This window comes from Peromyscus maniculatus, chromosome 1 (genome assembly GCF_049852395.1).
Source record: "Peromyscus maniculatus bairdii isolate BWxNUB_F1_BW_parent chromosome 1, HU_Pman_BW_mat_3.1, whole genome shotgun sequence".
Classification (NCBI taxonomy): Eukaryota; Metazoa; Chordata; class Mammalia; order Rodentia; family Cricetidae; genus Peromyscus; species Peromyscus maniculatus.
The window spans coordinates 185,967,076-185,982,269 of NC_134852.1; the positions used below are offsets into that span (position 1 = coordinate 185,967,076).

General features: G+C 38.6%; 1 protein-coding gene across 1 annotated transcript in view; it reads right to left on the bottom strand.

Moving 5' to 3' along the window:
* Positions 1–803: 803 nt before the first annotated feature.
* Ankrd22 (ankyrin repeat domain 22) overlaps positions 804–15,194 on the bottom strand; it is a 28,339-nt gene continuing 13,948 nt past the window's right edge. Inside the window, exons 3-6 of the mRNA XM_006984016.3 lie at positions 5,785–5,892; positions 3,363–3,440; positions 1,843–1,941; positions 804–1,372 (exon numbers count right to left, since the gene is read on the bottom strand). Coding sequence (XP_006984078.1) covers positions 1,295–1,372; positions 1,843–1,941; positions 3,363–3,440; positions 5,785–5,892 — 363 coding nt within the window. The 3' untranslated portion in view covers positions 804–1,294. The remainder of the gene's footprint in view (positions 1,373–1,842; positions 1,942–3,362; positions 3,441–5,784; positions 5,893–15,194) is intronic.

Genomic DNA, 15,194 nt, shown 5'->3' on the forward strand with positions numbered 1-15,194 from the left:
GTCCAACGTTGATGCATCTTAGGTAAGTTCCTTAGAGACTTCAGGACCCTACGTAGACCCTTGGGTTCTTTACATAGCTCTGTGAACATTTCCAGGTTTGATATTATTGATCCCTTTTGTATTCAAGGATAGAAAATCTTTCATTGTTTATTGTTTTGGCTGCAGTATGTAATGTGGCTTAGTCCATGTCTACAACTGTGCCTAGATCATCTGGATTTTCAAGATTCACTCATGACGAAGATTTAGTTCCATTTAGTGTCATTCACAAAAGGAGTAAGACAGATAGTTTAGTATTCATAACCTCTCAATTAGAAATACAACCCAAATACTTCTCTGTTTCTATGAAGAGGTAAGACCTTTAAACAAATAAGTTATAATGTTTTAAATTTTGTCAATAAAACTAAACAGAATTGGGGCTGAGTGTGTAACAGTGGTAGACAACAAACTTGGTTGGAGTGAGGTTCCAAGTTGAACTCCCAATGCCACAAAAAGGGAAATAGATAAACAAATAGCAACTAACTTGTGTTCACAAGAAGATTATTTGTGGTGGTGAGGATTAAGCTCAGGCCTTTATGAATACCAAACACATGCTCTGACCACTTGGCTACAGCTTCTGCTGATAAGGACTCTGTACAGACATTTTTGATACTTACATAACTTATAAACTGAGAAGACACTTACTTATAAACTGATGGTGAACTGTATGCTGGTATATAAGTCAACCAGCCCCTGGGAAACGATGACAAAAACCAGTTCTGCTGTGGAACATGTACCAGTTTCTATGGTTTAGACAAACTCATAACTGACAACTGACAGATGTTTTTACTGAAGATTTTCCATCAAAGGAATATTTATGCTGGAATCTCTAACTCTCCATACATACATGCCATGTTCTTCAAATGCACATGCTTTGATTGTTTGGCTTAGTACGTCAAGGGGACTGTGAAGAACCATTTGTCTCCCAGGACAGGATGTAGGGCAAAGTCTTTGGAAGGCTGACACAACTAGGAAGAGAGAATGCGACCTCGGGCAACTCTGGCTTGTTCTTAAAAGACACTGAATTAGAATTTTAAAAAAATCAGTTTTAACAGTAATAGAGATTCCAACAAGTGTAATGGGTCCTTCAGAGGGATTGTGGCCATGGTGACCTCCACTGAATGAAAGTCATTTTAAGTCCAGTGCTTGTCACAAGGCAGATGCATCCAGCTTGGGTGTCTGTAGAGCAATCATCCATGAAAGCGACAACATCCAGTCCTTCAGCTGTATCTCTGTCACCACACAAGAAGTCACAGGGCTATGAGGCTTTCTTTAGCATTAATACAATCTGGGAAAATTTTAGTCTCTGTGCGATATCCAGCGAACTCTCACCATGCTGCAGAAAAGAGAAATCGTTTACTCCCAGGAAAGACAAATGTCAATGAGGACTAGTCAGCAGTTTAGACAGTCGACTCTCAGACTTTGTAGAGGCTCCAAAAAGCCTCCTGTTCAAATAAATAAATAAATAACAAAAAATAAAAAATAAGAGACTGGAAAGCATTCAGTGTCCTACCTGGGCAGCTGAATGAGACCCTGTCTCAAAATTTTAAGAGCAAAAGGGTGTTGGAGATGTAGCCCAGTTGTAGAGCACTTGCCAAACATATTAAATATGATGTATTTAATCCTAAATATGAAAAGTATTAATATTTTAAATTCAAAAGTAAAACTAGTGCAATCCTTCCTTCCTTCCTTAAGAGGAGCAATTAATTTACCGAGACTAACACAGGAGACAGTGAACTTACTTCTACAAAAAGCCCAGATGAGAAGAGCTTGCCACTTGGAGGACCACAGTTGCTAGGCCCTTACCTTGTTCCTTATCATGGGGTCTGCACGGGCTTTCAGAAGCAGAGGGATGAGAGTCTGGTTTTTCATCTGGCAAGCATAATGCAAAGCTGTGTAGCCATACTGAAACACAAAGGACCAATTTGTAGTTCATCAGTCAGGCTGTCCACAGGCTTCAGCACACACTTTCATAGCAACTATTCACATTTTGTAGTGGACAACTAACCAAAGCCAATCTGCTAGCCATCTATGGGCAGCTGCATTTCTTATATTATGAACATTTTCTTCTTTTCCTCACTATGTATATGAAAATTCAGTAAATCATTGATATCTTCCCCTTTCTCATTTCTACTCTAAACTAAAATGTGAAACTTATAAAAAGATATTAAACTCACCTTGATTTAAACACAAATAAAATATAATATCAAATAATGTAAGTAATTAATAGAAACAAGAATGAAGTGGACATTTATCACAGGACAATGGTAACACCCACAGAATAAGTTAGGCATTGCAAATAGGCATTCAATTCCTTTTAAATCAAATTTCAACTTGCCCTTTTTGCTAAAATATTGGAAATATAAAATTTTCTCTAACCAATATAAGAAAGTTAAACAACAGGATAACAAAATTTCAGCTGACCCTGAGCATTAGCAGAAGTAAAACTGGAGTAAAAGGTGAAAACAAAACTTCTACTTCCTTATGGAAAGGCGGGAGCTGATGGTGTTTCGGTTATCGTGGCTCCGGCCAACACTGGGGTATTTCTCTAAACTTTGAGCTTATCTCCCTTCCATTTATGAAAGGAACCTCTCTTCTAGTGACTAGGATCATGACTGTAGCAGCAATTAACATGAGGTGGGTACTGACTGCATTCTAATCTCTTCTGAGGACTTCCTAGGAATCTGCCCTACAAGGTCAGTACTAATTTCCAATTTACAACTAGGCATGTTCGGCAGGTCTGTAATCCCAGATACTCTTGGGTCTGAAGCTGAAGGTCACAAGATCAGGGCCAGCCTGAATAATATAACAAAAGGTTGTCTCATAACAACAACAATAACACAATTTTAAGGAGGATAGGTATAGCTCAGTGGTAGAGTATTACCTAGCATGTAGGATATTCTGAGTTCAGGCTCCAGCACAATTTGTTTTAATCTCCATTTTATAGATAAGACCATTGAGCTGTATATATTTATAGTGTTCCAAGCCCACTTAACTAAAAAGTGACAAGATTAAATGCACACATAGACTTTCTACCTAACTCCAGCTGCAAACTGCTAAGGGCAATATTTTAGTATCATTTTCCTTAATTTATCACTAAAGTCAAATGCAAAATATTTTAAAATTTTCCTAGAATCAACAAATATTTTATGCTCATGAGTTTAGCCAAACAGAATATCAATAACTTCAAGTTACCTGATGGCAATAAGAAGAAAGAAAGCAAAACTATGTGTGCACATCTAAAAAAATAAAGCATGTAACTTTGTCAACAGCAAGTATTCTACCCTGTTATATCACTTGAGTAGTATTTCAAAATACAAACATACACAGTCGGTAGCATTAACTTCAACGCCAGCATCAAGGAGCATGCGTACAAGATTCTCATTCTGCTTCGTCTTTGATACCTGTTACAAACAGCAAGAACAAGACAGTGTTTCACAAACATTTTGTACATCTTGCTTGGGACTGCTCCAATCAACTGGCTTCATGTTAATCCTATGCTCCTACTTCTTAACACACACACACACACACACACACACACACACACACACACACACACACACACACACTACAGTATCAGTTAAGGACACGGTACTCAAGCTTTGCTTCAGGAATACAAATTTTCACACCCAGGAACTTGTTCAGAATGCATATCCACAGGCCTAGCCCATTTCTACCATATCTTATGAGAGTGAGATTTAGTTCCTGACTTCCCCTTGCTGGCTCAAAAGTTTTATAAATTCCCATTATTCTGGGGAAAATATCTAAACTCTTGAGTGGCCCTAGAGCATACGGCCTTAACCTTTTCACGTGCTCCACTTCCTGGCTCCCCTACTCAAGCTACAATGGCTTTTGTTAAATCTTCATTTCCTGCCAAGTGCCCTCCCTACAGAGAATCATGTCACAGGATATTTCTTCAACTAGAAGCTTTATCTGCCTAGAAAATGTATTTGTAATATTTCCAATCTATGCCCCTTTTCTCCAGCTTTCCCTGGTCTACCTGGCCAGGTGAAATCCCTTTCTTCTAGGCTTTTGTAATGCCCGTGTCCTCTGTGATTTTCTACAAGTCCACGCCATTTGGTAACAACCACCTTCCCATCATGCTGTGACTGATGAGGGCAAAGACTGCCATGATAAACATGTGGTATAGGACAGAAGAAGTGAATTGCATGATCTGAGGCTCCTTAGAAATGTGCGCTCTCTGTCTCTGTCTCTGTCTCTCTGTCTCTCTGTCTCTCTCTCTCTCTCTCTCTCTCTCTCTCTCTCTCTCTCTCTCTCTCTCTCTCTCGCCTATTAAGATTCTGACCACATTACAGTAGGAACCTTTCTCCAACACCCGGTCACCTGAGGACACAAAGACCTTGCCACTCACATAAGCAAAGCCTGGCATTTTCCCCATTCAACTTCTGAAACTCCACTTAGGTGTCTTCCCCCCAATGCTGTACTCCTGTGTCACCTTCTAAATTATTTCTGCCCTGGCCCTTCTCTGAAATGACTTGGTCCTTTCTAGTCCTTTCCCTGTAATTTGTCTAATGCTGCCTATTCTACATGCTGCACAAACTCACAATCCCAGGTCCCACTAAGCGTGTAGGGATGCAGGTACAGCTGGGCTGCTGATGACAGTCAGCATCCTTACAGATAGGCCTCCAGCTTCTGAGCCGTGTTTGAAAGCAGAGTTGTGTGACAGAGAATTCTGAACAAGCCTTATAACCATCTTGGAATGCTTGTTTTCAAAACCTCTAAAATATAAATGAATGTCAGATTCTTCCTGCCCAGAGATGACAAATGTTCAAATACTACCAGGTAAAGATATAGACAATTTTTTTCAAAAAGCCTTCAAAGATGTGTGTTCAAATGGTATGTTCAGAGTGAATTAAAGAATTCTCACCACATTCCTTAAATTCTGTATCCTTTAAGTACCTAGGTAGAAAATAGCATTTTTAACTGGCAGAATTTATATGGGAACTTGTGTTAACAGGAATAATTGATATCTATTATCTGCCAAATACATAAAAGAGGGTAAGTGACACATTGTTTTAATTATCTCTCAACAGTGGGACTGGTCACCATGGGACTCAGATAAGAAAAAGTGAACAAATCAGTGTAGATTAGTCACCATATTTGAAGAAAACAAAAAAATAAGCCAAATAACCAAGTTTGACCTTCTACTTACAATTCCTACACTATCTACCTATTATTTATTCAAGAAAATCATCCTTCCAAAGACCCACACAAGGGTGATTCAGTTCCTCAAGGTGAAAGACTGGGACAGAACCTTCATAAATACCTTCTGTGTTTGTCAGCCAGCTTCTAGAGGCTGAGGACTTGGGATTTTTCCTCTAACTTACCATTATGGTGCATCCTTAAAATTCAGAAACTTGGGGAGAGACGACATAAAACAAAAACCTTAGCCAGTGATTTTAAAACTCTTGTGCTGCTGGGCAATGGATGTGAACTACAGCTTCCAGTGTGACCAGATGGTCAACACCTTGTATTTATTCTAGAACGTACTGAGGTTCTGAGACATGGCATTTGATAGGCTGGGTAAAGCAATACATTTCTACCTACAACATTTGCATCTCTGAGAGGTTTGTTGACACAGGAACCCGCTGTAAGTCAAGAAATACATGCACAAAATAAGGGCTTATTTTATTGTGCTTTCTTTCCATCACACTGCCAGGGGAAGCTTGGTGAGTCATCCCACAGCCCTCCTGAACACCTGCCCTTTGCCCTAGTAACAGTACTCACCATGAGGAAATATCCGATAAGCAAGACAGGCATTAAAAGGATAATGAGTAGATAATCAAAGAAGGTAAACCTCTTCTTCACAGCATAGTGGAGGCAAGTTCTCTCCTTCTGTAATTAAGAAAAGGATTCTTTAGCTCAAGTTCCATAGGTTTTATATTACCATACCAAAAGATTTAGTTCATGCACTTTTTTCATTTCTAAGATACCCATTTCAAGTAGTGCAGATTTATTATTGACATTATGCCATATACCTTCAGGTCTCTCAAATACACATATATAGAATTTTAAAATGTAGAACTACACCGCATACTCAAAACCATATACTGCGTATATGTATTCAGCCTAAGTGCCTCTTTTATGGTACACAACTGGTTAATTAACTCAGAGTTTTGTTTACCAGAATGTTCAATTTGTACACTATGAAGGAAATGCTAGGGAAGGACCAAAGATAAATGACAGAGATGGGTATACCTATGAACCATCACAGGCTAGATCCCCATGCTTGTCATAGTTTTTGAGATATAATTAGATATAAACATAGGAAGAAAGTTAGTATGAAAAGACACGTGGATATAGTTAGCCCTTGTTCATTGGTGATGGAAATGTATTTACTTTGTGGTTTATTGTGCAAAGTTTAAACTACTTGGCAATTCTCCCATGTTTCCTACCATACAAGCAGTACTAAAACACTGCAGAAATTTTAATGTTTTAAATATGTCAGTATTCATTGGGTAATAGACTTAGGCCTTGAGGAGTGGTGGGGAATGTACACCTTCAGGTCCTCATCATTGAAGAAGGACAGAAACATGCACAAATAAGTAGAAGGCCTGCAGGCCTGCAGTGTTAGCTGGAATACCAACCAAGCTAGTAGGAAAAGAAAACAAGAGAGGTAAATGATCACTGAGGAAAAGCACTGTTCCCAAGTTATGTCTTATCTCTAAAAAAATAGTCAAGAATATAATGATAGACTTTCAAATTCCATCATCTATCAAATGGAACTCTTCTAACTTCTTTAGTCAAATCCACTAGTTAGACTTTTCAAGCTGTTAAAATTTAAGTCCTACAAATAATATTGCCTAACTACCCTTGTTTACAAAGCCTTACCAGCAATTCTAAATTTGTTCTTTGCATAAATTTCTATAAATTGACCTCCTGACATAAAAGATATGAATGTGTGTCACACGATGCTACGAACTCATGCTACAGTGAAGCGATGATGATTTACTTCCTTCCCAGTCAACATTCCCAGTCAACATTTGACTTTCTTTTTAATCCTAGCCAATTATCAGACAAAAAAAAAAATATGGATTGCTGTGTTTATTTCTCCATTGAGCCAATGTTCTGGTGTAAATTTCTGAATTAACAGCAGGGCTTTTTGGTGTTTTAAGGCTTTTGTCCAGTCCTTATTAAATAATTCTTAAATGTATTCTAAAAATATAAAATACTGTCTCAAATAATTAATGTACAACTAATATCTAGGAAAAATAAAAATTAAGCATCAAACCATTAAAAATATATGAAAAGTCAAAATGCCTCTGCTAAAACCACTGCTAGTCTACAGTGGGTAACTAAGGTCCTTTCCATGATATTTATCCCATTAGAGAATCCTACCAGGATAGCTGAGGTATCTGCAAAGCCAGGCCTCTCCCAAGCCTGCTCCTGGGCTGTCAAATTTTTCCCTTCCTCAGCTACCTATAGCATGCCTCTAGAACCCACAGACATCTGATTTCTGACAGAGCTGCTCACCACAACCCTGCACACCTACCCCCTCTTCTGTGTTCTAGGAAGTTCCTGTCACTCTACTGAGCTGCTTATCTGTTAAACGCAAGCATGACTTGACTTTAAACTTAGCCAGGCTATAAGCATGACTCAGTGGCAGGACATTTAGCTAACTTGTGCAAAGCCCTAGGTTTCATACTGAAACACACTAAATACAAGCAAGAAAATCTGGCAATTACTTTTAATTAAGATTTTTTATTTATGTGTATGAGTATTTTGTCTGCATGTATATAAGTGCACTGCATGCAGGTCTGATGCCTGTGGAGGTCAGAAGAGGGTGTCAGGTCCCCTGGAACTAGAGTTAAGGATGGCTGAGTCACCAGGTGGGTGTGGAGAACCGAACCTTGGACCTCTGAGGGATCTCTCTAGCCCCTGATTAAACTTTTAATAATGCATTGTTGCTCCTGTTTTTCTGGTCTTTAACTGACTTGGAAGGGACAAGTGGGTCCCTACTAACTGTTTCTCACATTGAAAGCGCTTGAGTGGGTAAAAGACATTTGTAATTATTGCAAAAGTACTTTGGATATTTACTCAGTACAGTTTGAATGTTGCCTCTACTCAAAGGCAGATGTCAGAAGGTCAGAAAGGGCACACAGAAACGTTCAGAAAGACACCCTCGTGCTGTTCTCCCTTGGTTCTGAAGCCTCCAAGACAGCTGATAGTGCTTCCTTAAACACATCCCCTATGAGTCTGTGTGTCTTTCCACAGCCTCTACCTCACCAGCTCCTTTGTCTGCAGCAGGTTTCATAGTAACATGCTTAGGTTCAGCAAGCACACTATAGGATCTTCTGGAGACATTACATCAGGAAGAATCCAAATCTGAATACTGGATGACACACAAGAATGGTCCACTAGAATCTTTAGGGAATGAACCAGGGAATTCTGGGTAACAGCTGTCAAAATAGGTGAATGAGGCCAAAAATCTCTCATTTCCGTAGAAAAGTAAAATAGAAACTTTACAAGCAGAATGGGAAGGAGTCCAGAGTCCACCCCAGGGAGACTGGTACAGTTAGGGGACTTCTTGCCTATCAATGAGAGGCAATAAAAAACAGAACACTGCTGGACCAGAGCCATAGTGTCAGACAGAGGTCAGAAAAAAATCTATGCTACACTTTCAGTTCTAGACATAAAAATAGAAAGAAAGAAAGAAAGAAAGAAAGAAAGAAAGAAAGAAAGAAAGAAAGAAAGAAAGAAAGAAAGAAGGAAGGAAGGAAGGAAGGAAGGAAGGAAGGAAGGAAGGAAGGAAGGAGAGAGAGAGAGAGAGAGAGAGAGAGAGAAAGAAAGAAAGAAAGAAAGAAAGAAAGAAAGAAAGAAAGAAAGAAAGAAAGAAAAGAAGAAAAGGGAGGAAAGAGACAAAAGTTAGATACGTCGGCAACAGAGGAAGGTGGGGTACTAGGAAAACCATCTCCGCTGAGCACTCAGGCACCAGGCCAGCAGAACGTCTAGCCTGCTAGGAAGAAAGAGTATCAAAATGGTACAGTATTCAGCAGTGTAGAATTAGAGCCAGAGTCTGCAGGGGAACAGAGACAGAAGTTCTAAGAGCACATCAGACCTTAGGAAGGACCCCCTGGGATCAACAAGCACTAACAAGGGCACCTGTGAAGACCTCCCACTGATGGCATCAGCTCCCTTAAGGGCACATTTAGGAGTGTGATTGGATCCAGAAGTCCATTAAAAAATACTAAGAGTCCAGGGTGGGTCAACAAGCAGGCAAGTGACCACACTCAAAACCTACGTCATTGTCCAGCTCTCTCTCTTGCTCTCTCGCTCTTGACTTTTATTCCTTTTTTTAATTTGATGTCCAGTGTCAGTTTAGCAAGCCAGCTAATCAGATCTCTCTTGTTCTGTTCTCATTCCCTCCTGATCTCTCCTCCTCCTCTCCTTCTCTTCTTTTTCTTTCTTCTGTCTTTTACAATCAGATCCTTTTCTTTTCTGTTTCATTTTCTTTCTGATAGGTTTTTCCAAAGAACACAGTCTGGCCTGATGGGGCCTCCCTGCCTCAGCCTTCTGAGAATTACTATTATTCTAACACATCTGATGGCATTCCTTTACCTCTTTCTTCCTTTCTGAAGAAAGCAAAGAACAGGAAAAAGCAAAGTGTGGTAGTTTGAATCCAACTGCCGCCATAAACTCATAGGGAATGGCACTATTAGGAGGTATGGGCTGGTTGGAGGAAGTGTGTCACTAGAGATGGGCTTTGAGACCTCACATATGCTCAAGCCAGGCCCAGTGTCTCAGTTCACTTCCTGTTGCCTGTGGATCAAAATGCAGGACTCTCAGCTCTTTCTCCAGCACCATGTCTGCCTGCATGCCACCATGTCCCACCATAATGATAATGGACAAACTTCTGAACTGTAAACAATCCAATTAAATGTTTTCCTCTATAAGAGTTGCTGTGGTCATGGTGTCTCTTCACAGCAATAGAAACCCTAACTAAGACAGGGCAGAAAGAAACAAAAATGGATGCGTGAGTATTAGAGCATCTTTATCCACCCATCACTTGTCCCCGCTTCCCCACCCCTTCCATTTACTGGACTTCTCCCTTCCCTGTGCTTTCCCTACCATCCCAATACTAACCACTAATCTTCTTCTGCTTTCTTCTGTTCCAGCTACACTCACATTAAGCAGTACCTTGGTGCACACAGTACTACCAGGGTTCCTTTATTTCCTGAAATGATGACTGATCAAGAGGTGATCATTTTCTAAACTGTTGCTGTGTTTTCATGATGGGCCTACTGTTTGGTAGTAGCTATTTTTTGCAGACAATATTCTACTCACAGGATAGTGCTGAGGACTGACTCTGTTGCCTGAAACAGGGCCTAACCACTGAGCTAGATGCACAGTCTAGCATAGAAAATTGGCACCTCAACAATGTACTTCCTCCTGAAGACTGCAAACACTTCCAGTTAAAAAACACATATGTAAATATGGATGATTTAAAAAAATCACCCAGCATGCAAAGTCTCAATTCAAAACCATGAGAAACATGGAGAACAAAGGTAACATGTCTTCAAAACTTTCTAAACCCACAGTTAACAATCTCTAAGGAGGGTGAAGTAGATGAAATCCCAGACAAAGCAACAAGTGGCTCCACAAAGGTGTCCTCCAACCTCCACACATTACTGAGACACATGTCACTATGCACACATCATACACACACACTAATAATTAATAATATAATAGTAATAGTAATAATAATAAATAATTTTAACTAATGAAACAAAAAAGAACAATAAAATGAACTAGTGAAACAAGAATTAATATTTTGAAAAAATAAACAAGATTGACAAACCCTAAGTTTCTCTTGATGATGAACTGTAATCTGTAAGCAAAATAAACCCTTTCCTCCCCAAATTGTTTTTCGTCAGTGTTTATCACAGAAAACCAAACTAAAATCAGAAACATTATAACAGATATATATATATATATATATATGTATATATATATATATATCTCAGATATATATAACAGATATATTTTTCCAATGAAATTTGGAAAAATTATTAGGACATGAAAAATTTTTATTCCACTGAAGTGAAAAAATATAAAAGAAATACAAGAATTTCTGTACACATACCAAAATTAAACCAAGATGAGGTAAACAAACAGACTTATAATACGCAATGAACTTGAAGCAGTAATTAAAAAATAAATCTCTAGACCAAAAAAGACTTGGCCAAGATGGGCACACTCCTGAATTCTCTTTTTTGTAAAGATTTATTTATTTATGATGCTGGCATATTTTTATATGCTGGCAATGTGCTGCTGGCATATATGCCTACATGCCAGAAGAGGGCACCAGATCTCATTATAGATGGTTGTGAGCCAACGAAGAGCAGCCAGTGCTCTTAATCTCTGAGCCATCTCTCCAGGCCCCTACACTCTGAATTCTATCAGATGTTAAGAAAAAAAAAAAAAAAAACCAGCCGGGGCGTTGGTGGCTCACGCCTTTAATCCCAGCACTCGGGAGGCAGAGCCAGGTGGATCTCTGTGAGTTCAAGGCCAGCCTGGGCTACCAAGAGAGCTCCAGGAAAGGCGCAAAGCTACACAGAGAAACCCTGTCTCGAAAAAAATCAAAAAAAAAAAAAAAAAAAAAAAAAAAAAGAAAAAGAAAAAAAAAGAAAAGAAAAGAAAAAGAAAAAGAAAAACAAAGACCAATGCTTCTCAAATTATTCTCCAAAATAGAAATGCCAAGGTCTTATTAAAGAAGCCAGTATTACCCTGGTAATTAGACCAGATAATGATAAAAAAAAAAAAGATAATTATAGGTCAATCTCACTGATGAACACAGATGCAAAAGTCTTCAACAAAATGCTTGGAAAGCCAATGCAAGAGCATGTCAAAAAGATCATCCACCATGATTAACTTGGGTTCATTTCAGAGATGGATCAATATACAGAATAAATCAGCCCAAGGTCAAGAATCACATGGCTACTTCAATAGGTCCATAAAAGATTTTTGACAAAATTCAAGTTCTCTGAATGGTAGAAATTCCTAAGAACTAGAAACAGAAAGAATTTATCTCAACATAATAAAGTCTACATACCACAAATCTATAGCCAAAGTTGCTCTAAATGGGGGAAAACTCAAACCAGACATAGATGAAGGTGTCCACTTTCTCCACTCTTATTGCTGTATGCTTGAGATCTTAGCTAGAGTAATAGAACAAAAGAAGCTATAAAAGGAATATAGACAGGAAAGGAACAAGTCAATATCCTTATTTGCTAATGGTATGATTCCATATGTAAGAGATCCTAAAAATTTCAACATGAAACTCTTAAATCTGATGAACACTTTCATTTCATCAATGCAATAGGGTACAAGATTAACGTACAAAAATCAGTAGTCTTCTTACCAATCAATGACAAATATGAGAAAAATGTTAAGAAAACTGTCCCGCTTGCAATTATTTAAAATATATTTGAATAAACCTAACAAAAGAATTAAGAGGACCCTGTGTGCTCTGCATGGCCCCAGGGATTCACTCAACTTGGGGGTGAGGGAATGAAGAAGGGACAGATACACATATGGTATGATCTGTGTGATCTGGGCTCTTGAAAAGAGGAGCCACAACACCCCAGAAACTCAGGGTTTTATTATATACAGTTGAACATGGAAGAAGGGCTATTTCATATGGCTGAACAAGGAGGTAGGTTTAGTTAATCTTGGTAGAAGCAGTCTCTTGTAAGGGAGCAATTAAGTTAGTGGTGGTGGGAGCTGCTGTGGACATTTTCTATGCACTTTGTCAATATTCACAGTTGGGCTTAAGGAAGGCTTTGACATCCTCCCAAGCCTCACCAGGGGAAGGCTTTGCTACTTCTTTTATACTAAGGCATTGGGGTCTTTGACATGGCCGTCCCCACATCAACAATACATATTCACTCCCCTCTCTTCCCGTAGATCTGTAATACGAAGTTTAAAACACCAGAAAGGGAAATTGAAGAAGACATCAAGAGCTGGAAAGGTCTCATATGTTCATAGAGTGGGAGAAATAATATTGTGAGCATGATTTTATTACGGAAAACGATTTATATATTCAATGCAATGCCCATCAAAACTCCAATGTCATTATTCACAGAAATAGAAAACAAATTCTAAAGTTGAAATAGAAGCACAAAAGACTCTGATAGCCAAAGTAATCCTGAGCAAAAAACAGTAACGCCGTAGGTTTCACTAAACCTGATTTCAAGTTATCCTACAGAGCCATAGCAACAAAAGTGGTGTACATGGTACTAATATAAAAACCAACATGTAGATCAATGGAATAGAAGAGAGAGTACAGATCCAAATCCTCACAGCCACAGATACCTGGTTATTGTCCAACATGCCGAAAATACACACTGGAACAAATATGGCCTCTTCAACAAATAGTTCTGGTAAAATTGGACGTCCACATGTAGAAGAATAAAGCTACATCCCTGTCTTCTGCACTGTACAAAAATAAGTCCAAAGAGGACAAATATCTTAATGCAAAAGTGTTCATGTCATAATACCCTGAAACTGCAGTGGTAAAGTAGGGTAAACACTTTAAGATGTAAACATGGGCAAGGACTTTCTGAATAGGATTCTGGTTGTAGGAACTAATGACAACAAATGACATGTGGGACCTCGTGAAATGAAAACACTTCTGCATGGTAGAGGAAATAATGGGTCAAGTGAAGATACAGCCTACAAAATGAGACTGAGTATTTTTTCTAACTCTACAAGTGACAGAAGATTGATATCTAGAATTCACAAATAACGAAAAAAATGAAATGACAAGAAATCAAACTGCTCAGTCAATAAAGGGGCAAGCAAAAAGACAGACCATTCTCAAAAGATGATTTATGAATGTTCAACAAACAAAAAGAAAAGATGAATGTCACTAGGCACAAAAGAAATGCAAATTAAAATGCTATTACTATTCTATCCACTTCTGTCAGCACAGCAGTCCCTAGGAATACAAATAAGTAACAACAAATACCGGCAAGAATGTGAACAAAAGGGAACCCTAATACAGTGTGGGAATGTAACTAGTATTCCCTGCAGCACACTTCATGATAGCTAAGTTATAAAACCAAATGAAATGCCCATCACCAGAGGAAGAGATGAGCCAAATGTGGTGCATATGCATAATGGAATTTTTTTTAGCCATATCATTAACAGGAAAAAGGTTGCAACTGGAGATCGTCAAGTGAAGAAGTGAACTAAGTCAGTCCCGGAGAAACATCCACTCTCTCTCACTGGTGGGCCGTACGTTTTATAAAGATACATACAGTGCTGTACAAATATTTGAGATGAAAATAGAAGCAAAACTGTCTTGAGGAACAAGCGGGAGAAACAGGAGAGGAGAGAAAGGAGAAGGTAAGGAGGATGGAGAATATGTTCAAAGTACACAACAGACTGGAGTGAAAATGCTCTCATGTAACCCAGCACCAGGTACATGAACACATGACAGTGAAAAAGATGTATAAAGAATCCCAACCTATATTAAAACAATAGGTAAAAATCTAAATCTAAATAATCTAAAAATCTAAATAATGACAGCCACAGTGTTTCCTCTCCACCCCCCCTCCCCACATGATTTCCATAATACAGAAGAGAGCAAGAAGACAGGTTGGAGGGAGCAGAACAGGAAAAGGAGAAGCTGCCTACAGCTGACACAGTGGACCATCCTCTTCTTCAGAGGCTCAAGGACATTGCTACAAAACATCCCTGCTGGATGAATGCTTTATTTATGCTTTCAGTCTAGCAAAATGCCCATGGATTGTGTTAGGCAAAGCAGGCTAAAGAGAATCTTGATATTAGAAGCTATAAGAAGATAAAAATGACGTTCACCAATTCCAGCAATTTGAGGAGTATCTTCACAGTTACATTCTTCCCTTCTGTCACAGTCCTCTGGTTCTGTTTGTTTGCTTGCTTTGGTTTATTTATTTATTCTAACTTATTTTATTTGTTCTTCTTTTGGCAGACATCAGATAATATAAGAGAAACTGCATTGCTCATTATAGTCGCACATTCTGTTTTTTTGTTTTTTTGTTTTTTTGTTTTCTTTATACAAGTGGTAAATATATCTATGTGGATAAAGTATTTGGCTAAAGAACATAGTCCAGAATGTTGCGTGTATTTTTCCAAGTAATGGCTATAGAAAT